The sequence below is a fragment of the Salvelinus fontinalis genome, chromosome 7, assembly GCF_029448725.1.
Source record: "Salvelinus fontinalis isolate EN_2023a chromosome 7, ASM2944872v1, whole genome shotgun sequence".
Classification (NCBI taxonomy): Eukaryota; Metazoa; Chordata; class Actinopteri; order Salmoniformes; family Salmonidae; genus Salvelinus; species Salvelinus fontinalis.
The window spans coordinates 30,651,545-30,677,380 of record NC_074671.1 but is presented as its reverse complement, the minus strand read 5'-3'; the positions used below and the strand labels follow the sequence as shown (position 1 = coordinate 30,677,380).

At 42.6% G+C, this 25,836-nt stretch overlaps 1 protein-coding gene across 1 annotated transcript in view; it reads left to right on the top strand.

Annotated features, from left to right (window-relative positions):
* smchd1 (structural maintenance of chromosomes flexible hinge domain containing 1) overlaps positions 1-25,836 on the top strand; it is a 42,740-nt gene that overhangs the window by 1,628 nt on the left and 15,276 nt on the right. Inside the window, exons 5-23 of the mRNA XM_055929104.1 lie at positions 42-175; positions 619-733; positions 818-937; positions 1,102-1,268; positions 4,086-4,179; positions 4,339-4,552; positions 14,236-14,344; positions 14,454-14,637; positions 14,853-15,050; positions 15,397-15,510; positions 15,637-15,743; positions 15,830-15,912; positions 16,036-16,152; positions 17,814-17,891; positions 18,133-18,258; positions 18,375-18,519; positions 18,787-18,886; positions 19,039-19,111; positions 23,488-23,624. Of these exons, the coding sequence (XP_055785079.1) occupies positions 42-175; positions 619-733; positions 818-937; positions 1,102-1,268; positions 4,086-4,179; positions 4,339-4,552; positions 14,236-14,344; positions 14,454-14,637; positions 14,853-15,050; positions 15,397-15,510; positions 15,637-15,743; positions 15,830-15,912; positions 16,036-16,152; positions 17,814-17,891; positions 18,133-18,258; positions 18,375-18,519; positions 18,787-18,886; positions 19,039-19,111; positions 23,488-23,624 (2,415 nt within the window). The remainder of the gene's footprint in view (positions 1-41; positions 176-618; positions 734-817; positions 938-1,101; positions 1,269-4,085; positions 4,180-4,338; positions 4,553-14,235; positions 14,345-14,453; positions 14,638-14,852; positions 15,051-15,396; positions 15,511-15,636; positions 15,744-15,829; positions 15,913-16,035; positions 16,153-17,813; positions 17,892-18,132; positions 18,259-18,374; positions 18,520-18,786; positions 18,887-19,038; positions 19,112-23,487; positions 23,625-25,836) is intronic.

Below are 25,836 nucleotides of genomic sequence, written 5' to 3'. Positions count from 1 at the left end.
GAACACAGAGGTAGTTGATTGTTTCTCATCTCTTTCCCCAGCTGTTTGATGAGTCCTTGGGGAAACATGCAGTGGTTATCATGGACAATGGCTGTGGCATGACCTCCAAGCAGCTTAATAACTGGGCTGTGTACAGGCTCTCCAAATTCAGCAGGGAAAGCAGCACGTTTTCAAGGTTGGTTTAGCAAGAGTAGGGCCAGGAGTTTTGCCACGTCACAAGATCTGACCTGTTCAGGTTTCTCGATCAGACACTGCGGTCAGACCCGTCTCCCGAGTGGCGCAGTGGTCTAAGGCACTGCATCTCAGTGCTAGAGGCGTCACGACAGACCCTGGTTCAATCCCGGGCTGTGTCGCAACCGGCCGTGATCGGGAGTCCCCTAGGGCGGCGTACAATTGGCCCAGCGTCGTCTGGGTTAGGGGAGGGTTTGGCCGGGGTAGGCCGCCATTGTAAAATAAGAATTTGTTCTTAACTGACTTGCATTTTTAAATAAATAAAAAATGACTCACAGTAAATGTATATTAAAATGCACTTTCCAAATTATTAAGTATACACTTGAAATTCGTTTTTGGTGCTTTCCATGTATCTATCGTCAGTCATTATCCTGTTTGTCTCACTAGTGATCACGCAGGGTATGTTCGCCCTGATCCAGTCGCTCGCAGTCTCAACAGTGATATATCATATTTTGGAGTAGGAGGGAAACAAGCAGTGTTCTACATTGGACAGTCAACCAGGGTAAATGTTCCTCTGTTATACCATATTCCCCTAATGGACTGTGATGCGCTACTATATGACTTGATATCTCTGTCTTTGTTAAAGATGATCACCAAACCAGCGGGCTCTCCAGATATCCATGAACTCATAATTTCAAAAGAAGAATTTGAGAGGAAGGAGCGGAACAAAGAAGATATTTACAGTGGTTTCATCAGAAACCGGAAGGTAAGGGATTACTCCCAGATCACTCAAAATGTTGATGTGATCCCCAAAAGGTGTCCTCAATCCATCCATTTTGAACTGTCAGTATCGGTGGCAAACTGCTATAACCTTCCCTCAGTGGCCATCCTCCATGTAATGAAAGCCATGTTCAATCCTCCACCCCACAGATGGGTGACTCGTCCCACGTGAGAGACGACGAGGAGCGCTTCCTCCACGGGCTGATCGCTGAGGAGGTGGGAAAGGACAGCTTCACGGCCGTGGTGGTGACGGGAGTCCAGCCTGAACACATCACCTTCCTCAAGCAGGACTTCCACCTGTGGACCAGAGAACTGGCGTGAGTCTGCTCACCCACCTGACTATTCCAATATTATTTAATTAATGAGACATGGTCTAAGGGTGTTCCATAGAGACAGTGTGTGAGAAGTCATGGTCCAATGACTGTACCTGCTAGCAGCATGTGTCCCGCGTCCGAAGCTACATCCCTAATAGTCGGTAGATGGCTCCAATTGGAGAATCACTGTTTGCGTCGCCGAACAGTGAACAAGAAACTATTAAAATCCAGTTTTTAGATTCCCCCTCCCCAAATCAACACCAAACATGGATTCTATGTTATGTTCTGTTTTATACCTGTTTGTCTAGTTAATCAGCCTCGCAATATGGGCACCATGCTGCCCCAGACTGGAAGTACAGAAAATGTGTGCATGCGAAGACAGAAAACAACCCATAGCGATCCATATTAGATGTTGATTTGGTAGCATCTAAAAACTGGACTTAATAGTTCACTGCTCGGCGACGCAAAGGGCGACTCTCCAATCTACCAATTTATGGATGAAGCTTCGGACTGGTGACACATGCTGCTAGCTGAAATAGACATTGGACCATGATTTATCTCACACGTTGTCTCAGGTATGAACCACAGACCAGTGTAGACGCAAAGTGAGAACCCAACATAGAATCCATGTTTGGTGTAGTTTTGGGGAGGGGGAATCTAAAAACTGGATTTTAATAGTTTCTTGTTAACCTTTCACGAGCCTCAACCCCGGATCCGGGAGCACCCCCCCCACACTGATTAGCATCGCTAGCATAGCGTCACAATTAAATAGTAGCATCTAAATATCATTAAATCACAAGTCCAAGACACCTAATGAAAGATACAGATCTTGTGAATAAAGCCACCATTTCAGATTTTTAAAATGTTTTACAGGGAAGACACTATGTAAATCTATTAGCTAAACACGTTAGCAAAAGACACCATTTTTCTTTGTCCACCATTTTTTCTCAACACCAGTAGCTATCACCAATTCGGCTAAACTAAAATATTGATAGCCACTAACCAAGAAAAAACCTCATCAGATGACAGTCTGATAACATATTTATGGTATAGGATAGGTTTTGTTAGAAAAATTTGCATATTTCAGGTATAAATCATAGTTTGCCATTGCAGCCACCATCACAAATCACACCAAAGCGACTAGAATTACTACAGAGAGCAACTTGTATTACCAATTTACTCATCATAAAACATTTCTTAAAAATACACAGCACATAGCAATGGAAAGACACAGATCTTGTGAATTCAGACAACATTTCAGATTTTCTAAGTGTTTTACGGCGAAAACACAATAAATCGTTATATTAGCATACCACATATGCAAACGTTACCCGAGCACTGATTCAAGCCAAAGAGAGTGATAACGTAAATATCGCCAAAATATATTAATTTTTTCACTAACCTTCTCAGAATTCTTCCGATGACACTCCTGTAACATCATATTACAACATACATATAGAGTTTGTTCGAAAATGTGCATATTTAGCCACCAAAATCATGGTTAGACAATGACAAAAGTAGCCCAGCTGGTCAGAAAATGTCGTGCACCATATTAGACAGTGATCTAGTCTTATACATAAATACTCATAAACTTGACTAAAAAATATAGGGTGGACAGCGATTGATAGACAATTTAATTCTTAATACAATCGCGGAATTACATTTTTAAAATTATCCTTTTCAATACAGGTTGCGCCAAGCAAAGCTATACCTAACAAAATGGCGGAACGTGCGTTTAACATTTTTCTACAGAACAACGATTTATCATCTTAAATATTTCTTACTATGAGGCGATCTTCCATCAGAATCTTGGGCAATGAATCCTTTCTTGGGTCTAATCTTCTTTTGGTCGAAAGATGTCCTCTTGTCTGTCGAAATGCCCACTAACGTTCGACCGGGACCCCGAAACGTGCCCAGCACTTCAAAGTGCACAACAAAGCAATGCCTCAAAATCGCACTAAACGGATATAAATTGCTATAAAACGGTTCAAATTAACTACCTTATGATGCTGTTAACACCTATAACGAGTAAAAATATGACCGGAGAAATATTACTGGCTAAACTAAAGCTTGGAAGGAGGCGAGTCGGATGTCCTTCGCGCGCCACGTGCAGGCAGCCAAAGGAAGTTACTTCTGGTATTTGGTGATTTATGGAGGCACTGATTGTGCAATCGACTCCATTCAAAGCGTCATCACGTACTGACACCCAGGGGAAGACGTAAGCAGTGTCTGTTTCTCCATAGCATTTACAGTGACCTTTAAACTGACTCCAGATCAGTGGCCAAGATGTTTGAAATCTGACTCCCTATCATGAAAAGTGCTGTAGATTGAGTTCTGTTTCACTCAGAGACAAAATTCCAACGGCTATAGAAACTAGAGTGTTTCCTATCCAATAATAACAATAATATGCATATTGTACAAGCAAGAATTGAGTACTAGGCAGTTTAATCTGTAGAGCAAATTATGCTAATGCGAAACAGCACCCCCTATAGTTGCAAGAAGTTTTAACTGCTCGGCGACGCAAACAGTGATTCTCCAATTGGAGCCATCTACCGACTATTCTGGATGTAGCTTCGGACGCGGGACACATGCTGCTAGCAGGTACAGTCATTGGACCATGACTTATCTCGCACGCTTTCATTATAGAGTGCCCTTAGACCATGTCTCATTAATTAGAGGTCTAGTATTGGGATACCGCCTGACCTGCACCGTCCCAAATGCCCACCACCACCTTTCAATCCAATTGGTTGTTGTCCTCTTGATTTTACTCTTCGAAAGACATTAACAAATTATTGAAATTACAATCTTCTTTGTTTTCAGCCACTTGTATCACTATTACATTCACGGCCTAAATGGGAATGACATGAAAGCCTCCTACCGAAATTCTGATTGTGTTTCCAACATTGACATTCAGGTAAGATGGTCATTGTATTTAAATAACCATGTAATTATGTTATTTTATGGTAGTACTACAGACAATAGTCATCCAAGAGCATCTATTCAATCTTTGAAGATGTATGTTTTATAACTCTCTAATTTTGTGGTACTATATTGATATTTATCTGCTGTTCAGATCTCTCTACTGGAGAAGTTCCCCAAGATCCCTCGCATGGTGAACCTCAGAGAGATCGACAACGACATGCAGACGCTCTACATCAACACGGCGGCTGACACATTCGAGTTCAAGGCCTGCACAGATGTTGACGGAATAGTGGAGGGGGTCCTGAGGTACCACCCCTTCCTCTATGACAGGGAGACCTACCCCGAAGACCCCTATGCCGTACCAGGTAACCTGGGTTGTGCCCCAAATGGTACCCTATTCCCTACATAGTGTGCTAATTTTCACCAGAACACAATGGGTATTGACTGCAATGCATAAGAGGGTTGCTGTCAGATGTTTGGACACAATGGTCACGGTCAAGTTTTTAAATCGTAGTAGGTCACAGTTAAGCTTTTAACGTCTAGTGAAAATCTCATTTTTAAAAGCTCATATTCTATTTGCTCATACCTGAAGAATGTTGTTGACTCGTCCTTTACTAGTTGTGGCCAAAGCATAAATTCAAGAACCCACTCAGTAAAATTATATCTCAAACTTAATAACTTAATAATAAAAATAGCTTGGAATTTCTTTCAATTGTATTTAACTAGGCAAGTCAGTTAATCACAAATTGTTATTTACAATGAGACTACCAAAAGGCAAAATAACTCCTACGGGGAAGGGGGCTGGGATTAAAAATATATAAAAATAAATAACATAGAATGACATCATTCTCCAGTAGGGAAAGGAGACTAGAGCAGACACAGGCTCAGGAGGGCGCACAAACTAGGTAGCAAGCCAATCGATCCATAGTTTATTAGTTGCTGTATAGGAAAGAGGACAAAGCCTATCTCGCCATACACTTCTATTTCAAACCACACAGAACAGAAATACAAACGCAACACTTTCAATGATTTGACTGAGTTACAGTTCATATAAGGAAATCAGTCAATTGAAAAAAATTAATTAGGCCCTAATCTATGGATTTCACATCACTGGGAATACAGTTGAAGTCAGAAGTTGACATACACTTAGGTCGGAGTAATTAAAACTCGCTTTTCAACCACTCCACAAATTTCTTGTTAACAAACTATAGTTTGGCAACTCGGTTAGGACATCTACTTTGTGCATGACACAAGTCATTTTTCCAACAATTGTTTACAGACAGATTATTTCACTATCACAATTCCAGTGGGTCAGAAGGTTACATACACTAAGTTCACTGTGCCTTTAAACAGCTTGGAAAATTCCAGAAAATTGTCATGGCTTAAGAAGCTTCTGATAAGGCTAATTGACGTCATATGAGTGAATTGGAGGTGTAACTGTGGATGTATTTCAAGGCCTACCTTCAAACTCAGTGCCTCTTTGCTTGACATCATGGGAAAATCAAAAGAAATCAGCCAAGACCTCAAAAGAAATTGTAGACCTCCACAAGTCTGGTTCATCATTGGGAGCAATTTCCAAATGCCTGAAGGTACCACGTTCATCTGTACAAACAATAGTACGCAAGTATAAACACCATGGGACTATGCAGCCATCATACTTCTCAGGGAGGAGACGCGTTCTGTCTCCTAGAGATGAATGTACTTCGGTGCGGAAAGTGCAAATCAATCCCAGATCAACAGCAAAGGACCTTGTGAAGATGCTGCAGTAAATCATTACAAAAGTATCTATATCCACAGTAAAACGAGTCCTATATAAACAACCTGAAAGGCCGCTCAGCAAGGAAGAAGCCACTGCTCCAAAACCGCCATTAAGAAAAGCCAGACTACGGTTTGCAACTGCACATGGGGACTTTTTTGGAGAAATCCTCTGGTCTGATGAAACAACAATAGAACTGTTTGGCCATAATGTCCATCGTTATGTTTGGAGGAAAAAGGGGGATGCTTGCAAGCTGAAGAACACCATCCCAACCATGAAGCACGGGGGTGGCAGCATCATGTTTTGGGGGTGCTTTGCTGCAGGAGGGACTGGTGCACTTTACCAAATAAATGGCATCATGAGAAAGGAAAATGATGTGGATGTATTGAAACAATGTCTCAAGACATCAGTCAGGAAGTTAAAGCTTGGTCACAAATGGGTCTTCTAAATGGACAATGACCCCAAGCATACTTCCAAAGTTGTGGAAAAAAAGGACAACAAATTCAAGGTATTGGAGTGGCCATCACAAAGCCCTGACCTCAATCCTATAGAAAAATTATGGGCAGAACTGTAAAGGCCTGTGTGCGCAAGGAGGCCTACAAACCGGACTCAGTTACACCAGCTCTGTCAGGAGGAAGGGGCCAAAATTCACCAACTTATTGTGGGAAGCTTGTGGAAGGCTACACAAAACATTTGACTCAAGTTAAACAATGTAATGGCAATGCTACCAAATACTAATTGAGTGTACAGTCGTGGCCAAAATGTTTGAATGACACAAATATTAATTTTCAAAGTCCGCTGCCTCATTTTGTATGATGGCAATTTGCATATACTCCAAAAAGTTATGAAGAGTGATCAGATGAATTGGTCCCTCTTTGTCATGCAAATTAACTGAATCCCCAAAAAACATTTCCACTGCATTTCAGCCCTGCCACAAAAGGACCAGCTGACATCATGTCAGTGACTCTGTCGTTAACACAGGTGTGAGTGTTGACGAGGACAAGGCTGGAGATCTCTGTCATGCGGATTGAGTTCTAATAACAGACTGGAAGCTTCAAAAGGAGGGTGGTGCTTGGAATCAATGTTCTTCCTCTGTCAACCATGGTTACATGCAAGGAAACTCATGCCGTCATTATTGCTTTGTACAAGAAAGGCTTCACAGGCAAGCATATTGCTGCCAGTAAGATTGCACCTAAATCAACCATTTATCGGATCATCAAGAACTTCAAGGAGAGCGGTTCAATTGTTGTGAAGAAGGCTTCAGGGCTCCCAAGAAAGTCCAGGAAGTGCCAGGACCGTCTCCTAAAGTTGATTCAGCTGCGGGATCGGGGCACCACCAGTACAGAGCTTGCTCCGGAATGGCAGCAGGCAGGTGTGAGTGCATCTGCACGCACAGTGAGGCAAAGGTCTTTGGAGGATGGCCTGGTGTCAAGAAGGGCAGCAAAGAAGCCACTTCTCTCCAGGAAAAACACCAGGAACAGACTGATATTCTGCCAAAGGTACAGGGATTGGACTGCTGAGGACTGGGGTAAAGTCATTTTCTCTGAATCCCTTTTCCGATTGTTTGGGTCATCCGGAAAAAAGCTTGTCCGGAGAAGACGAGGTGTACGCTACCATCAGTCCTGTGTCATGCCAACAGTAAAGCATCCTGAGACCATTCATGTGTGGGGTTGCTTCTCACCCCAGCCAAGGGAGTGGGCTCACTCACAATTTTGCCTAAGAAAACAGCCATGAATAAAGAATGGTACCAACACATCCTGAGAGCAACTTCTCCCAACCACCCAGGAACAGTTTGGTGCCGAACAATGGCTTTTCCAGCATGGTGGAGCACCTTGCCATAAGGCAAAAGTGATAACTAAGTGGCTCGGGCAACAAAACATCAATATTTTGGGTCCATGGCCAGGAAACTCCCCAGACCTTAATCCCATTGAGAACTTGTGGTCAATCCTCAAGAGGCGGGTGGACAAACAAAAACCCACATTCTAACAAACTCCAAGCCTTGATTATGCAAGAATAGGCTGCCATCAGTCAGGATGTGGCTCAGAAGTTAATTGACAGCATGCAAGGGCGGATTGCAGAAAAAGTATCGACACTGCAAATATTGACTCTTTGCATCAACTTCATGTGATTGTCAATAAAAGCCTTTGACGCTTATGAAATGCTTGTAATTATACTTCAGTATTCCATAGTAACATCTGACAAAAATATCTAAAGACACTGAAGCAGTGAACTTTGTGGAAATTAATATTTGTCATTCTCAAAACCTTTGGCCACGACTGTATGTAAACTTCTGACCTACTGGGAATGTGATCAAAGAAAAAAAGCTGAAAAATAATTCTCTACTATTTAAAAAATTAAAGTGGTGATCCTGACTGACCTAAGACGGGGAATTTTTATTAGGACTAAACGTCAGGAATTGTGAAACTGCGTTTAAATGTATTTGGCTAAGGTGTATGTAAACTTCGGACTTCAACTGTATGCATTTGTTGGTCAGAAAAAATAGTAGGGCCGTGGATAAAAAAAACACAACTCAATCTGGTGTGACCCCCATTTGCCTCATGCATCTCTACACATCTCCTTGACATAGACTTGATCAGGCTGATTGTAGCCTGCTGACTATTTTCCCAATCCTCTTCAATGGCTGTGTAAAGTTGCTGGTTATTGGCAGGGACTGGAACACGCTGTTGTATACGTCGATCCAGAATATCCCAAACATGATCAATGGGTGATGACATGTCTGGTGAGTATGCAGGCCATGGAGTGACTGGGACATTTAAAATGAAATTGTATTAGTCACATGCGCTGAATACAACCGGTGTAGACCTTACAGTGAAATGCTTACTTATGACCCCCTAACCAACAGTGCAGTTAAAAAATATATATATATGGATGTGATAACAAGTAATTAAAGAGCAGCAGTAAAAATATAACAATATGTACCGAGTTAATGTGCAGGGGCACCAGTTAGTTGAGGTAGTATGTACATGTAGGTAGAGTTAATTAAAGTGACTATGCATAGATGACAACAGAGTGGCAGTGGTGAGGATGGGGCAATGCAAATAGTCTGGGTAGCTGTTTGACTAGATTTTCAGGAGTATTATGGCTTGGGGGTAGAAGCTGTTTAGAAACCTCTTGGACCTAGACTTTGCGCTCCGGTACCGCTTGCCGTGCGGTAGCAGAGAGAACAGTCCATGACTAGGGTGGCTTGAGTCTTTGACAATTCTTAGGGCCTTCCTCTGACACCACCAGGCATAGAGGTCCTGGATGTCAGACAGCTTGGCCCCAGTGACGTACTGGGCCGTTCACACTACCCTCTGTAGTGCCTTGCGGTCGGAGGCCAAGCAGTTGCCATACTAGGCAGTGATGCTCTCAATGGTGAAGCTGTAGAACCATTTGAGGACCCATGCCAAATCTTTTCTGTCTCCTGAGGGGGAATAGGTTTTGTTGTGCCCGCTTTGTTGTGTCATCGGCAAATTTAATGATCTGTGTTAGTCGTGCCTGGCCGTGTAGTCATGACTGAACAGGGAGTACTCATGACTGCATGACTCCAACACTATCATTAAATAATCAGCTTCCAGGAATTGTGCACAGATCCTTGCAACATGGGGCTGTGCATTATCATGCTGAAACATGAGGTGATGGAGGAGGATGAATGGCCAGACAATGGGCTTCAGGATCTTGTCATGGTATCTGTGCATTCAAATTGCCAAAGATAAAATGCAATTATGTTCATTGTCCGTTGCTTTAGCCGGCCCATACCTAAACCCCACCGCCATCATGCGGCACTCTGTTCATATCATTTACCTCTGCAAACCGCTTGCCACACGACGCCATGCACGCTGCCCGGTACAGTTTTTAAACTGGGATTCATTTGTGAAGAGCACACTTCTCCAGTGTGCATTGGCCATCAAAGGTGAGCATTTTCCCACTGAAGTCTGTTACGTCGCCGAACTACAGTCAGTTCAAGACCCTGGTGAGGACGACAAGCACGCAGATGAGCTTACCAGAGATGGTTTATGACAGTTTGTGCAGAATGGGATGGCGTGATTACATGTGGTCTGCAGTTGTGTGCCCGTTTGGACTCACTGCCGAATTATCTTATGGTAGAGAAATGTATGTAAAATTCTCTGGCAACAGCTCTGGTGGGCATTCCTTCTGTCAACATGCCGATTGCATGCTCCCTCAACTTTAAACATCTGTAGCATTGTCTTATGTGACAATTGCACATTTTAGTGGTCTTTTATTGTCCCCACACAAAGTGCACCTGTTTAATCAACTTGTTGATATGCCACACCTGTCAGGTTGATGGATTATCATGACAAAGGAGAAATGCTCACTAACAGGGATGTAAGCAAATTTGTGCACAACATTTGAGTGAAATAAGCGTATGGAAAATTTCTGGTATCTTTTATTTCAGCTCATGAAACATGGAACCAGCACTTTACATGTTTTTACTTTTGTTCAATGTTTGTGGTTTGTAAGAATTGGCCTGTTGGCTGTTTTTAGAAGCAGTAGTGAAGCTAGAATGCTAACCTCAATAGCTAACGTTAACTTAGAAATCAAGCCAAAGCAGATCCTCCATACAACCAACTCGCCATTCCCTTCTATTTTAAATACTGTGGAAACCTAGGTAGCTGTAGTTGACTCCTATATGTAGCAACAGTTGGTTGGCCTGCGTAGCTCCTAGCAATAATTTGTTAGATAGCAGTCTGCATTAGTTGTTGTAGTTCCGTCGTATTAACAAATCCTGAATCAATCCATACTATACAGTAAGTAGCCGTTCGATATGTGTATTAAAAAAAAATGCAGGACTGCTAGGCAGTGTGTGCATCCCTACCCCACCTGGAGTTGGTAGATAATTTGAATATTCAAGTGTATGCGTGTCTCATTGACTGAGCTGGCAAATTAGCTTTTTTTGATGTTAAAACCACTGTTTTCTACTCAAGCCAAGCAGGAGCACAGAGAAGCTGCTTTATAATAACATCCTTAATTATACTTTTTTGGAAGGATGTGTATTAAATTAATATTGTCATACATTTTAGGTAATTGTCATATCTTTAACACTTGACAGATACTTTAAATCACAGTAGGCCCTGTAAGATAGGTCAGGTGTTCCCATACTAACCATGTGATTTGTTGTTGTTGTAATTAACAGCCAATGTTTACTTATTTGGGACTATGACACAACAGAATCATTCAAAATATTTCTGATTTATTTTCTCAACTCACCATCACATACCTTTAACATGGGGCAATGACAGTCAATTGCAAATTAGTCTGACGTAATGTATCTTATCTCAACACCACTAATGAGATGGGTGTGCTTGACGCATGTCGCGTCAGAGCTTCATAAAGTCGGCGGGCGTTGTCGACAATGCACAATTCATCTGTCACATCAACCTGGATCGATATTTGGTTTTAATACAGACGAGAGCACTGAATCCAGCTTCACACAGATATAAGCTTGTGACGGGTACCATGAGTTTTATGGTGCTTTCAAGACAAGTGGGAACTCTGAAAAATACGAGGTCATATCATGACGTCAATGATCTTCTTCAGGTCGGAAAATCGGCGCTCCAGAAAGTGGTCCGAGTTGGATGACCGTTCAAAATATTTTTTCCCAGTTGGACGTTTTTTTTTCTCAGTTGTCTTGAACGCACTGCAGTCAGATTTCCGAGTTTACAGATATTTTGAATGCGCCATTAATGCTCAGAGGTAAACGGCAGGGTATTCCCTTTCAGTCAGGAACCAAAACTCCTACGTAGTGATCCGTAAATGCGTTGTCTGCAACATTTGTCACAAGATAGCTCTATCAGCTTTTAGATTCTACTGATTCTACTGTTCAGATTCCCATATGTCTCTTACATAGGCAAGAAGACACGATTCTCTTTTCTTTATACAGTCAACCGATTAAATATTTTTTTAATGACAACTGTTCCTCTCTCAATGCAAAAAATATTTCCAACTCTCCCCCTCTAACCACCAAGCCTCTGAATGAAATAGAACGTTGTCATGCTCTGATCCCATATCTCCACGTTTTTTTTGTGTGTGGAATTTATTAGGATCCCCATTAGCTATTGCAAAAGCAGCAGCTACTCAGGTTTGCTGTAGTTTACAATTTAAGTTACCTGCTGCAGTATATCTCCGAGTTCTGTGCGAATCTCTTTTGCTACCAGTTGCTCTCGGTGTATCATACAATGCGTCGATATGGCAGAGGGAGACACATTCATAATGAGTGCCGATGCCTGACCGCCGTCCCGCCATAGATGGAGCTAAAGCCCACCAGTCGATCTATTTGTCAAAATAGCCACGCCGCAAACTGAACATCCCCTGTACCGTTTTTATACTCGGGATTCACTAGACGGAACAGTATTTCCTCGTGAATAGCATCCCCCGAAATGTATTGCAAACAAGTCAATGCATAGGCATCTCGGCCCTCACAGCTAAACTGGGGAGATTGAGTAGTCAGTTTCCTCTTGATTGCTAGCAATAACACTGTCAAAGCATGAATTATTTGTATCTGACAAAGGTATTGATGTGAGTGCCTCTGCCTCTCCACACAGTTTTAATCATATCAATTGTAAGAAGAATGGTGCAACTCTAAAATAACAAATTTATAATGTGCATTGGATAGCGGTCGCTGTCACAATAGTGTGCTGTTGACTTGGCGCCTTTTCCTAGACCATGTTGCTAAGTGCATAATAGCAAAGTTAACCAGAATATTGGTGTTGAGAACAATGCGACGGAGGCAACAGGGAGTTAGGAGACGAGAAAACAGCCCTTGCATTAAGTTTCCTCACCCCTCACTTTTCTAACTTAATTAGGTCTATAATCAGTAGCCTTACTGTTAAATGTGCCTGGCTTTATAAATGATCCATCTACAGTACCAGTCAAAAGTTTGGACACCTACTTATTCCAGGGTTTTTCTTTATTTTACTATTTTCTACATTTTTTTTATAAAAGTGAAGATTTCAAAACTATGAAATAACACATGGAATTATGTAGTCAGAGGAGTGGGGGGGCCCCGGTGCACAACTGAGCAGGAGGACAAGTACAGTAGTGTCTAGTTTGAGAAACCGACGCCACAAGTCCTCAACTGGTAGCTTCATTAAATAGTACCCGCAAAACACCAGTCTCAACGTCTACAGTGAAGCGGTGACTCCGGGATGCTGGCCTTCTAGGCAGAGTTACAAAGAAAAGTCCCTATCTCGGACAGGCCAATAAAAATAACCAATTAAGATGGGGGGGTAGAACACAGACACTGGACAGAGGAATCCCGCCTAGAAGGCCAACAACCCAGTGTCGCTTCTTCACTGTTGACTTTGAGACTGGTGTTTTGCGGGTACTATTTAATGAAGCTGCCAGTTGAGGACTTGTGAGGCGTCTGTTTCTCAAACTAGACACTAATGTACTTGTCCTCTTGCTCAGTTGTGCACTGGGGCCTCCCACTCCTCTTTCTATTCTGGTTAGAGCCAGTTTGCGCTGTTCTGTGAAGGGAGTAGTGCAACGCTTTGTACGAGATCTTCAGTTTCTTGGCAATTGGAATAGCCTTCATTTCTCAGAACAAGAATAGACTGAGTTTCAGAAGAAGGGTCTTTGTTTGTGGCCATTTTGAGCCTGTAATCGAACTCACAAATGCTGATACTCCAGATACTCAATTTGTCTAAAGGAGGCCAGTTTTATTGCTTCTTTAATCAGAACAACAGTTTTCAGCTGTGCTAACATAATTGAAAAAAGGTTTTCTAATGATCAATTATCCTTTTGAGAAACCTGGATGAGCTAACACAACGTGCCATTGGAACACAGGAGTGATGGTTGCTGATAATGGGCCTCTGTACACCTATGTAGATATTCCATAAAAAATCATCTGCAATTTCCAGCTATAATAGTCATTTACAACATTAACAATGTCTGCACTGTATTTCTGATCAATTTTATTTTAATGGACATAAATTAGCTTTTCTTTCGAAAACAAGGACATTTCTAAGTGACCCCAAACATGTGTGTTAGTGTAAAAATTAAATTGGTTGAAAGAACAGATGACTCTCGGTCAACGAATATACTTTTTAGTCAGGGACCTGTTTTTCTTCTGCTCAGGAATTAGAACATTCTTCCGCGACCCAATTTTCATATCAGGTGACCCCTAGTTTGATAACCGCTGATAGAAGTGTCATAACGTACTGAGATATTATGGCATCTGAAATTAACATTTTCTTGTAAAGCCCATATGATCTCATCTTTGAGTTAAGCAAAAGTCTGATTGCATTCTGTTCCCTCTATAATATTCACCAGCTACGGAAGAGGATGATGACAGTATCGTCCTGAACCAGGCCAGGGGGAAGAGGCCCATATTTGAGTGTTTTTGGAATGGACGTCTCATCCCATACACCACTGTATCCGAGTAAAGACTTTCAAAATGCTCTTTTAATAATATTTTTTTCTTCAGTAATGTATACTTTAACAAAAAAAAGGGTAATGTTTGAATTCTGTGTTCATCCGTCGTGTTTTAGGTTTGACTGGTGCGCATGGCCCAAGAAGACGGGGACAGTGCCTGCAGAGTGTTACAGCAGGTTCTCAGGGGTCCTGTTCACCAATGACAGGTTCCAGGTCAGCACCAACAAACTCACTTTCATGGACCTGGAGCTGCAGCTAAAGAATAAGGAGACCTTATTCACCCGCATTGTCAATGGCCAGGTAGCTTCCTTGTGTCTTTATGTTCTATCACTAGCAAACCTCAGTTCTCTTGGATGGAAGAAAAGATTATAGCATATAGCAAAGCCTCAGAGCTGGAAATCTAACACCCATATTAGACAAATATGATAACACTATTACTGAATTACCACTATGATGTAGAACATTTAGTATTAAAAAATCGCTGTGTTACTGATGCATGTCATTTCCCCTCCCAGGAACAAAGGGTTAAAATCCAGAAGGAGTTTCACCAGTGGCTGAAGACCTGCCACGAGAAGTGGGACAAGCAAGTGAAGTTCAGAGGCTTCAAGAGTACCATCACACGAACAGACGTGACCACAAAGAAGATGCAATCTCCTTGGGCTACCTTCTCCTCCATCGAGTGGGACGGTAGAACGTACAAAGCTGGCCAATACGTGAGTATCCTCTTCCTAAGACGGTAGAGCCTGGTTCAATCTCAATTTGTCTTTCTGTGATTCCTCGCATTCTCTCTCCTTGGCTCCTTCACCACCACCACATTAGAGGAGGAAGTTCAAGGTCGCTCCCCTCAACCTTCTCCAATGCGTTCTGAGAAGGAGGCGAGGAGAGGCGATGTAAGGAATCGAGGAAAGATTGAGACAGGGCAACAGAACTGTTTGGTTGCTGTGTTTTGAAGTGTTAATTAGTTGTCTTGTTTAAGCGTCTTTAAATTCAGTCAGATAATTAAGTAGCTCATAATGTGTCGATCTCTAAACTCTGTTTTCTCTGCCTTTTTCCTTCTAGGTGAAGTCTCAGAAAACACAGCCCATCTTCTTTGGCTCTGTTATTCAGTTCCTACTATACGGCGATCACGAGGGAGATGTCTACGCCACAGGAGGGCAGGTGCAGGTGGCCATGGTAAGACATCGGGGAGAGTGATAGTAGTGACACTTTGTTCTGCACACTCTTATCCTAAGGAACTTAACATATGCAATTGCATGATTTTGGCTGCAAAATCATCTGGTTTTGTATTGGTTCCCGTAGGAACCAAAGGCGCTGTACGATGACATCAAGACAATACCCATCTCCAAAATCGACAGGGTGATTACCAATGCAGCTATCAAGAAGAGCATTGATGACGAACTAGCCAAGTGAGGGAACTATTTTGGATTTGGACAACGTACATGAATGGGGTTCATGGGTTTTATGATGTAACATTGTCCCGTTTTTGCCCCAGACTCCCAGACAAGCTAAAAGTGACCTGGCCAGAGGGCAATCCCTGGACCCAGAACGATGTCCGGCCAGCAGGCACTCCACTAGGTACAGAGACGGACGCCCTGCACCTCACACAGTTGCTCCGTGCTATCTGCCAAGTGTTTTTGATACTGTATCCTAAGTATGCACATCTTTGTGAGTGACTGATCTCCCTTTCATTCCTTGCAGGACCTCTCCATGTGGAAATTCTCAACAAGAAAGGAGAGTCGATATCCAGGATACCATCTGCCATGCAAAACGCAACACGGAAAACACTTTCAATCGAACTAAAAATTGTTTGGCATTGTGAGTTGATCTGAATCGTAAGAATGATTGCTGCTGTTACAATTGAAGTTGGAGGTTTACATACAGCTTAGCCAAATACATTTAATCCTAGTAAAAATCCACTATCTTAGATCAGTTAGGATCACCAATTTATTTTAAGAATGTGAAATGTCAGAATAATAGTAAAGAGAATTATTTATTTCATATTTTTATTTCTTTCCTCACATTCCCAGTGGGTCAGATGTTTACATACACTCAATTAGTATTTGGTTGCATTGCCTATAAATGTTTAACATGTTGTCAAATGTTTCGGGTAGCCTTCCACAAGCTTCCCACATTAAGTTGGGTGAAGTTTGGCCCATTCCTCCTGACAGAGCTGGTGTAACTGAGTCAGGTTTGTAGGCCTCCTTGCTCGCATACGCTTTTTCAGTTCTGCCCACAAATTTTCTATAGGATTTGATCAGGGCTTTGTGATGGCCACTCCAATACTGTGACTTTGTCCTTAAGCCATTTTGCCACAACTTTGGGAGTATGCTTGATCATTGTCCATTTGGAAGACCCATTTGCGACCAAGCTTTTAAATTCCTGACTGATGTTGCTTCAATATATCCACATAATTTTCATGCCTGGTGAAGTGCACCAGTTACTCCTGCAGCAAAGCACCCCCACAACATGATGCTGCCACCCCCGTGCTTCACGTTTGGGATGGTGTTCTTCGGCTTGCAAGCCTACCTCCTTTTTCTTCCAAACATAACGATGGTCATTATGGCCAAACAGTTCTATTTTTGTTTCATCAGACCAGAGGACATTTCTCCAAAAAGTACGATCTTTGTCCCCATGTGCAGTTACAAAGCCAGACTACGGTTTGCATGGCGGTTTTGGAGCAGTGGCTTCTTCCTTGCTGAGCGGCCTTTCAGGTTATGTCAATATAGGACTCGTTTTACTGTGGATATAGATACTTTTGTACCTGTTTCCTCCAGCATCTTCACAAGGTCCTTTTGGTGGTGTTCTGGATTTAATTGCCGCTTTTTTCACCAAAGTACATTAATTTCTAGGAGACGGAACACATCTCCTTCCTGAGCGGTATGATAGCTGCGTGGTCCTATGGTGTTTATACTTGCGGCTATTGTTTGTACAGATGAACGTGGTACCTTCAGGCATTTGGAAATAGCTCCCAAGGATGAACCAGACTTGTGGAGGTCTACAATTTCTTTTCTGAGGTCTTCGCCGATTTCTTTTTATTTTCCCATGATGTCAAACAAAGTGGCACTGAGTTTGAAGGTAGGCCTTGAAATGCATCCACAGGTACACCTCCAATTGACTCAAATGATGTCATGGCTTCTGATGGGCTAATTGAAACACTTTTCTGGAGTTTTCCAAGCTGTTTAAAGGCACAGGCAACTTAGTGTATGTAAACTTCTGACCCACTGGAATTGTGATACAGTGAAATAATCTGTCTGTAAACACTTGTTGAAAAAATTATTTGTGTCATGCACAAAGTAGATGTCCTAACCGACTTGTCAAAACTATAGTTTGTTAACAAGAAATTGTGGAGTGGTTGAAAAACGAGTTTTAATGACTCCAACCTAAACTTCCGACTTCAACTGTATATTTGTGGCGGACTGTTTCAACGGCTAGTGTGTGTATACCGTGTCATAAATAGTTTCTCTCTTCCTCCCTAGCACCTAATGGTGATGTGGAGACCAACTCTCACATTGCAGCACATTCGGCCAAGTGGGCGTTCTGGTTCAGAACCATGGGTAATTGTTTTATTTTAATAATTGACTTTATTGTAATGATTTTAGTTTCCTCTCCTGTTTTTATGTTACTAGCTAGTGATGCAGTGTTTGTCATAATAATGTCTGACTCTCCGGAGGCTAATCAGTGTTGCATCTGCATTTCTTGCTGTTTGGTGTTTTAGGCTGGGTATCTCCTATAAGCTCTTTATGACATCTGCCGACGTAAAAAGGGCTTTATAAATAAATGTGATTCCCTGTACAGAGAACCTGAACAAGCTGGGGAAGTACACTCTGCACCTGAACACAATACTCAATGTCAATGAGAGCAACACTACCGTCTGGGCTGGGAATCAGCTTCCCATCCACACACTGGACTTCTCCATTACTGGTAAGCTAATTTGTGAAATCAGACTGCCACACATATACATTAAATTCATTGGCCCTCCCCAGTAACAATCAGATCCATCTCCTAAACAGCTGTTTCTTTTCTCTCTCCTCTCCTAGAGGGCAGTGCAGAGAAGTTTGTGGTAGGCACAGTGAACAACCTGCTCCATGTGGGGGTGCCTTTCCACATCCCTCTGGAGCTGCTGGATGAATACGGTCACCCTGCTCGCCCCCCTCCCAACCTTAAGCCCCTCCTGGAATGCAGGTAGGTTACACATAAAAATAGTCGAAATAGTTAAACACATTGTCATGTTTGAGGTGTTTTGTTTTGCATACTTTGTGTCTGTGTGGAGTATTTCTAAAGATATTCATTGAATGTGCTGATTCATTGATTGATAGGTGTTTTTATTTTCTGTTTGCACATCCCCTCGGTGTTTGACTGTGTAATAAAGACGTTTCCCTGCAGGGCTCAGCCCCGGAATCTGTTAGTCAGCTCCTCCCTGTTTAGCTGGTGGTTCTTACTGTGTTTCAGTGCCCTGGAAGTGAGTTACGAGGGGGTGGCCGCTAGAGGGACCATTTTGACCATCCGAGGCGTCAGAGCCAGGGGGACGGTGCAGAACTACCAGAGCAAGGTCAGAGACCCGCTGGTTTCCAGGGCTGCAGGGCTCTCACTTTACCTCTATCCAGATGAACCTCAAAGAAACAGACACTCAATTGAAAGCTTTCTCAAGTTACGTCCCCGAGTAATGTTTGAAATATATGGGTCTTATTTTTCTCTCGGCAGACGCATGACTTGAAAGTGGTACTGCCTGGCCTCAAACACGACTTGCAGACTCTGAAGATCAGCCTTCTCCCAGGTAAAGTGATTGATTTGCCTTGAAGTCACAAATTAAAGAATGTTTTTGCTCCTGGTTATTCAGAGAAAAACACTTGTTAACTTGGTAAACAATAAATAGACCATTTGCATAAAAAAAAATGTTTGCATTAAAACAGAGGTGGTCCCTACAGATATCCCCTTACTATTAAGCAAAGCTTCCCTCAAGAAGGCAGAGGCTGTACTAGACATAAAAAATGACAAGGCAGTGATGTTTAAACAACCAGTGACTCTGGAACTTACTACCTCAGGCCACTATTGTGTAAACATTTTAGACAAAGACATCTGAGTCCATGCAAAAATGAGATTCTGACTGTCACAGAGCACATGGAGATTCTGACAGTCACAGAGAACATGAGCACTAAAGAAAAACACAAAGTATTGCAAAAGCTTTACAAACAGTTTGGACATGATACAGTTGACAGACTTCAGAAGTTGCTCAGCAGTTCAGGGAATAATGATGATGAGAAGTACGAAACTGGAAACAAAGTGTACTACAAACGAGTTGACTGTCAGGAGTGGAAAGGACCGGGAGTAGTCATTGCTCAAGATGGTGTGGTGATATTTGTGAGGCACGAAGGCATGCTTGTCAGGGTGCATCACTCAAGATTGCGGAAAGTAAATGATCAACAAGATAGAGGGGCTGTAGCTGAGAATCAGTCTCCTAATGAAAATGACAAAAAGGACGCAGTAACAGACACAAACCTACCAGATGTCACATCCAATGATATGGACACTGAAACTGACACAGGAAATGGAGCAGAGACCTTTAACCATGCCACAGGTAATACTATTGAGCGTTCAAATGAGGAAAACATTCAACAACAGCCATATGTGTTAAGAGAACATGGTTGTTCCAATCTGAAAACAGGACAAACTGTTAAATACATGGACAGAGAAAGTGGTATTCCACATACAGCAACCGTCATTGGACGAGCAGGAAAAGTAAAACACAAGAACTGGTACAACTTGCAGTACTCTGAACCAGCTACACTTTCTGGTACAACAGGGTCAGCTGACCTGTCACTTGTAGATATCAGAATTGAATCAATGGAAAATCGAGAAAACAGAATGACATTCAAAATGATGTACTTGAAACGAAGGACGTGTCATTTGACTCCGCTAAGCTAGATGAGCTCAGTAATTGGAGGAAAAATGGAGTGTTTGAGGAAGTCAAAGACATTGGCCAAAAATGCGCTCTCAACAAGGTGGGTGTGTACCCTTAAAGAATCCTTAACTGGAATAGTGCCTAAAGCACGTCTAGTGGCTAGAGGTTTTGAGGAGCTGGCTGCTAAAGAACTCCCAAAAGACTCACCAACATGCACTTCAGAGTCACTCAGATTGCTGATGTCAGTGATCTGCCAGAAAAAATGGAAACTTAATTCCATAGACATCAAATCTGGATTTTTGCAGGGAACAGAGCTGTCAAGGGACATTCACATCCGACCTCCGCCTGAAGCTAAAAGCGACGGAACACTGTGGAAACTGAAAAAGTGTGTGTATGGACTGGCAGATGGATCACTACTGGTACAACAAAGTCAAGGCAACAATGCTGAATACTGGTGGAAAAATGTCACAAGTGGATCCTGCAGTCTTCTATTGGCTTGATCAAGACTGCAATGTGACTGGAGTACTTGCCTGTCATGTTGATGACTTTATCTGGGGTGGCTCAGAGACCTTTGCTTCAACTGTGATTCCACACCTCAAAGCTGTTTTCTAGGTTGGCCGTGAGGAGCATGATCATACATTTTTGTTATGTTGGCATAGAGTTTATTACAGTTGATGGCAAAATACTGATGCAACAGGAGAGCTATATCAAGAATCTTCAACCCATCCACATGGATTCTTCAAGAGCCGTACAAAGGAATTCCCCTCTGTGGAATTGAAGCTGATAAATTGAGGTCAAAGTTGGGACAAATTTTATGGGTTGGTAGACAGAGTAGACCTGACGTTAATGTTTGTTTGCAACTTGGCATCTAACACAAAACACGCCACTGTACAAACCATTCATGAGGCAAACAAAGTTGTTGGTAATCTGAAATCACTACAAGTGATTTTAAAGTTTCAGCATGTTGGATAAGATGACTCTTTGAAACTAGTTGTCTTCAGAGATGCTTCGCTAGGGAACCTTACAGATGGAGGCACACAAGGTGGACATCTAATCGTGCTAATGGGTGAAGGAGGAAGATTCTCACCTATCTGTTGGCAGTCAAAGAAGGATCACAAGGGGTGTCCGAAGCGGACTTGCTGGAGAAACCCTTGGTCTTGCGGATGGAGTTGACAATGCTATCTTTCTTGCAACTCTGTTCTCAGAGCTTACCACTGGTGAAACAAAACAGCACTTTCTACCTGTAGTTTGTGTCACTGACAACTACTTATTAGTTGATGCTGTGAAGTCAACCAAGTCTGTCACAGAGAATAGACTCAGCATCAAGGAACTTATTCAAGCACAGAGAATCCAGCGGATTCTGTGGTAGACCACAAAGGAACAGCTTGCTGACTGTCTGACTAAAAAAAGGAGCATCCGGTCTTGTGCTCCTACAGGCTCTCGCTCCTACAGGCTCTCAGTAATGGAAAGTGGCAGCTTGAGTAATACAAATAAGAACTGTCTCACAACCCATTTGTAATGGGGATCTTGAATAATACTTGGACATTTAATTATGTTGTTGATGTTTTATTTGTCTTTAAAGAAAAGGGGGAGATTGTTAAGTTCATGTTTTAAGTATCCCTATATTTCTGTTATTACCGGGCTATCACTCAGTCAAGAGTGCGCATGAAGAGTTCGTTGATGGACCTGGCCTTGAGTGTAATGGCTACTTGTAGTGTGTTCATATAGTATAGTAAACTTTGTTAAACTGGAACCTTGTCATTGTGTCATTTGAGTTAACATTGGTAGCAGAGGATGGTTTCTAACTACAATGTGCCACCTCGCTTCGACGTGAAGAGGTCGTACGAAAGTTGGAAAAATTAACTGGGAATCTGGACACGCGTTACTAATCTGGACGCGAAAAAGCAAGCACTTGCGGTGGTATTATTGCTCGAGGGAAGAGCGAGAGATACAGCACTGGAAATATCCGTTGAGGATTTGAACAAGGATGACGGAATGGGAACTTTGATCACAGCACTGGATTCTGTATTTCTTAAAGAAGAGAAAGACCGTGCCTACGAGGCATATTCAAACTTTGACAGTGTTACGAGAGATATTTCGGTTGCAATGAGGGACTACATTATTGATTTCGAACAGAGGTACAATAGAATGCGCAAGTATGACATGGTTCTCCCAGATGCAGTGTTAGCGTTCAAGTTGCTAGACACTGCCTGTCTAGATGGTAGGGAGAAACAGTTGGCTTTGACTGCTTGTACTGTGCTGACTTTTGCATCTTTGAAGTCGGCACTAAAAATAATATTTGGTGAGAAGACGTCTGTCGCGCCAATAACAGATGGAATGCAAGTGAGTGACGCAGCATATTACACCGAGCAGCACAGAAAAGGCGCCAACAAGTCACGTTCTCAAGACAACCAGAAGAGGGCGCCATTTCCCGGCACAAATCCTTTGGACAAATATGGAAGGAGATCGAAATGTGCTATTTGTCAAAAGCACTTACCATTGGGTTAAAGACTGTCCTCATAAAAATGAACAAGTTAAACTAAGAGGAAAATGTAAACACAGAGAGAGCAGTGTAACATTACACTGTTTTCAAATTAATCTGATACTGAGACTTTTATAGTTGAATCCTTAGGATCTGCTGTGATTGATACTGCATGTACACAGACAGTGTGTGGTGAAAAATGGCTAGATAGCAATGTCAGTGAACTAAATATGAAAGAAGTACAAAATATGATTGACACACCAAGCAAAAGAGCTTTCAAATTTGGAGATGGGAGAATTGTCCAATCTACCAAGAGAGTTAAGATACCAGCAAAAATGGGTCAGACTAAGTGTCACATTGAAACAGAGGTGGTCCCTACAGATATCCCCTTACTATTAAGCAAAGCTTCCCTCAAGAAGGCAGAGGCTGTACTAGACATAAAAAATGACAAGGCAGTGATGTTTAAACAACCAGTGACTCTGGAACTTACTGTCCAGCCTCTCAGCCTATTGCGGCCTATTGCGGGGGGGGGGGCTAAATACAAAAAGTGCTGCAATTGGTGAAAATGCCCTCAAATTAAAGCTGACTGTCTGCACTTTAATTCCACGTAGTAACCTCCATTGTATCATTTCAAATCCAAAGTGCTGGAGTACAGAGCCAAAACAACAAAACATGTCACTGTCCCAATACTTTTGGAGCTCACTGTGTTCAGTGTACATGTAAAGGACTTTCCATAGTAGTGTGTCAACTGAATGTGTGTGTTTTACAGGTAACCCAGATTCACTCAAAGTGAAACAAGAGGATCCAATCACTGTGGAGAATGGAACTTCGGTTAGCTTTGATGTGGAGGTCCATGATGAAGCAGGAAACGTCACAGCTCACCCCAAACTTATCATCAGCTGCCAGGTAAAATCAGACTAGACCCTGACTCTGGAGGTATGAATACTCAAGTCAAAAGCAGAGGAATTACACCACTGCAATTTCTATCCCCATCACTAACTTGGCATGTCTATGGCTTCTTCCAGTTCAGTTAATATTTTTCTGAAATCTTAAGTTCCATCTAGTGTTTGGTGTTCCATGCTCATACATCTGCATGTTTTTACTGAAGTCCACTTCTTAATAGTGAAGTACAATAGGCATTTTGATATCTTCAAAGGCACCAAGTAGCATCAAGTTCTCGTAAGGCCAAACCAAGCACCCTGAGAATGTTATCGGACTTGCAGCCTGCGGGAGCTGTGTGTACTAGTTCTGCCTTCAAGTTTCTCAGCAGTTGGCTAATGAAAAACACTGGCTCCAGTAGAACAGCCGTTCCCTCTCCAGGAAACAAACTAATATAAAGGGAAGGGGCGGGCTTGTCCCTCTGCCAGAGCACTATTTCAACCCTTCAGGGTTGAGTAAGAGGGTGTGTCACTGTCCCAGAGAGTATGTGCAATTTAGGGCCACACTGAATACAGCAGGTTACCAGAGTTTTATTCATTAGTGCATACCATAGCAAAATGCTTTGCAATAGAAAACAAGTGTTTCTTACTGGACAAAGTAGTCCCCTATTTAATCTTTGCGTTCCTTGCGAATACGATCCAGCTCTTTGCCAGAATATCTACCAGTAGGATAGAATCCATGAATGATATCTGGCTTGTGGGCTTCTGATGGGAAATCTGAACATTTTCTCCCAAGTGAGGGGGCTCTAGGAGGCAAATCTCAACTACGGGAATACTTTTGTGAAATTGTTTCAATTTGGTAACACATTGCTGTTCTGGAGATTAAATCATGCTCAGTTTAGTGTAGGAATTAGTCTCCTCCTTCAGGAAAGGCTTTAACTGCTGTATCAGCCTTTGAAGTTGAGGCTGCTGTGTTACCCTGGTGGAGGCATTAGTCCACATGTCTCCATTCCTTTCCTTTGTCACTAAGATAAAGAGGAGTTCAATGTTTGCCAACAGTGCCCACTGGGCCTGATAGAATGTCCTCCATAGACAATCTCAGATTTCTGGAGCCACTCTTCCCTTCCAGATGAGTGCATAAAGCGACTGTTGCCCAATAGCAGGAAAGGAATGCGTTTTTATATACAGTGCATCCGGAAAGTATTCCGCCCCCTTGACATTTTTCCCACATTTTGTTACCTTAGTCTTTAAAATGGATTAAATAGTATTTTTTCCCCCATCAAGATCCACACAATACCCCATAATGACAAAGTGGAAAAAGGTCTTTAGAAATGTTCAAACCCTTTGCTATGAAATTGAGCTCAGGTGCATCCTTTTTTGACAGTGCATGTCAGAGCAAAAACCAAGCCATGATGTCAAAAGAATTGAGATTGTGTCGAGGCACAAATCTGGGGAAGGGTACCAAAAATTGTCTGCAGCATTGAAGGTCCCCAAGAACACAGTGGCCTCCATCGTTCTTAACTGGAAGAAGTTTGGAACCACCAAGACTGTTCCTAGAGCTGGCCGCCCAGCCAAACTGTGCAAACAGGGGAGAAGGGCCTTGGTCGGGGTGACCAAGAGCCCGATGATCACTCTGACAGAGCTCCAGAGTTCCTCTGTGGAGATGGGAGGACCTTCCAGAAGAACAACCATCTCTGCAGCACTCCACCAATCAGGCCTTTATGGTAGTGGCCAGACTGAAGCCACTCTTCCGTAAAAGGAAGCATGACAGCCCCCTTGGAGTTTGTCAAAAGGCACCTAAAGGACTCAGACCATGAGAAACAAGATTCTCTGGTCTGATAAAACCAAGATTGATCTCTTTGGCCTGAATGCCAAGTGTCATGTCTGGAGGAAACCTGGCACCATCCCTATGGTGAAGCATGCTGATGGCGGCAACATGCTGTAGGGATTTTTTTCACCGGCAGGGACTGGGTGACTAGTCAGGTTTGAGGTAAAGATGAACGGCGCAAAGTACATAGATCCTTGATGAAAACCTGCTCCAGAGCATTCAGGACCTCTGACTGGGGTGAAGGTTCACCTTCCAACAGGACAATGATGCTAAGCAGACAGCCAGGACAACAGAGGAGTGGCTTCGAGACAAGTCTCGGAATGTCCTTGAGTGGCCCGGACTTGAACCCGATGGAACATCTCTGGAGAGACCTGAAAATAGCTGTGCAGTAACGCTCCCCATCCAACCTGAC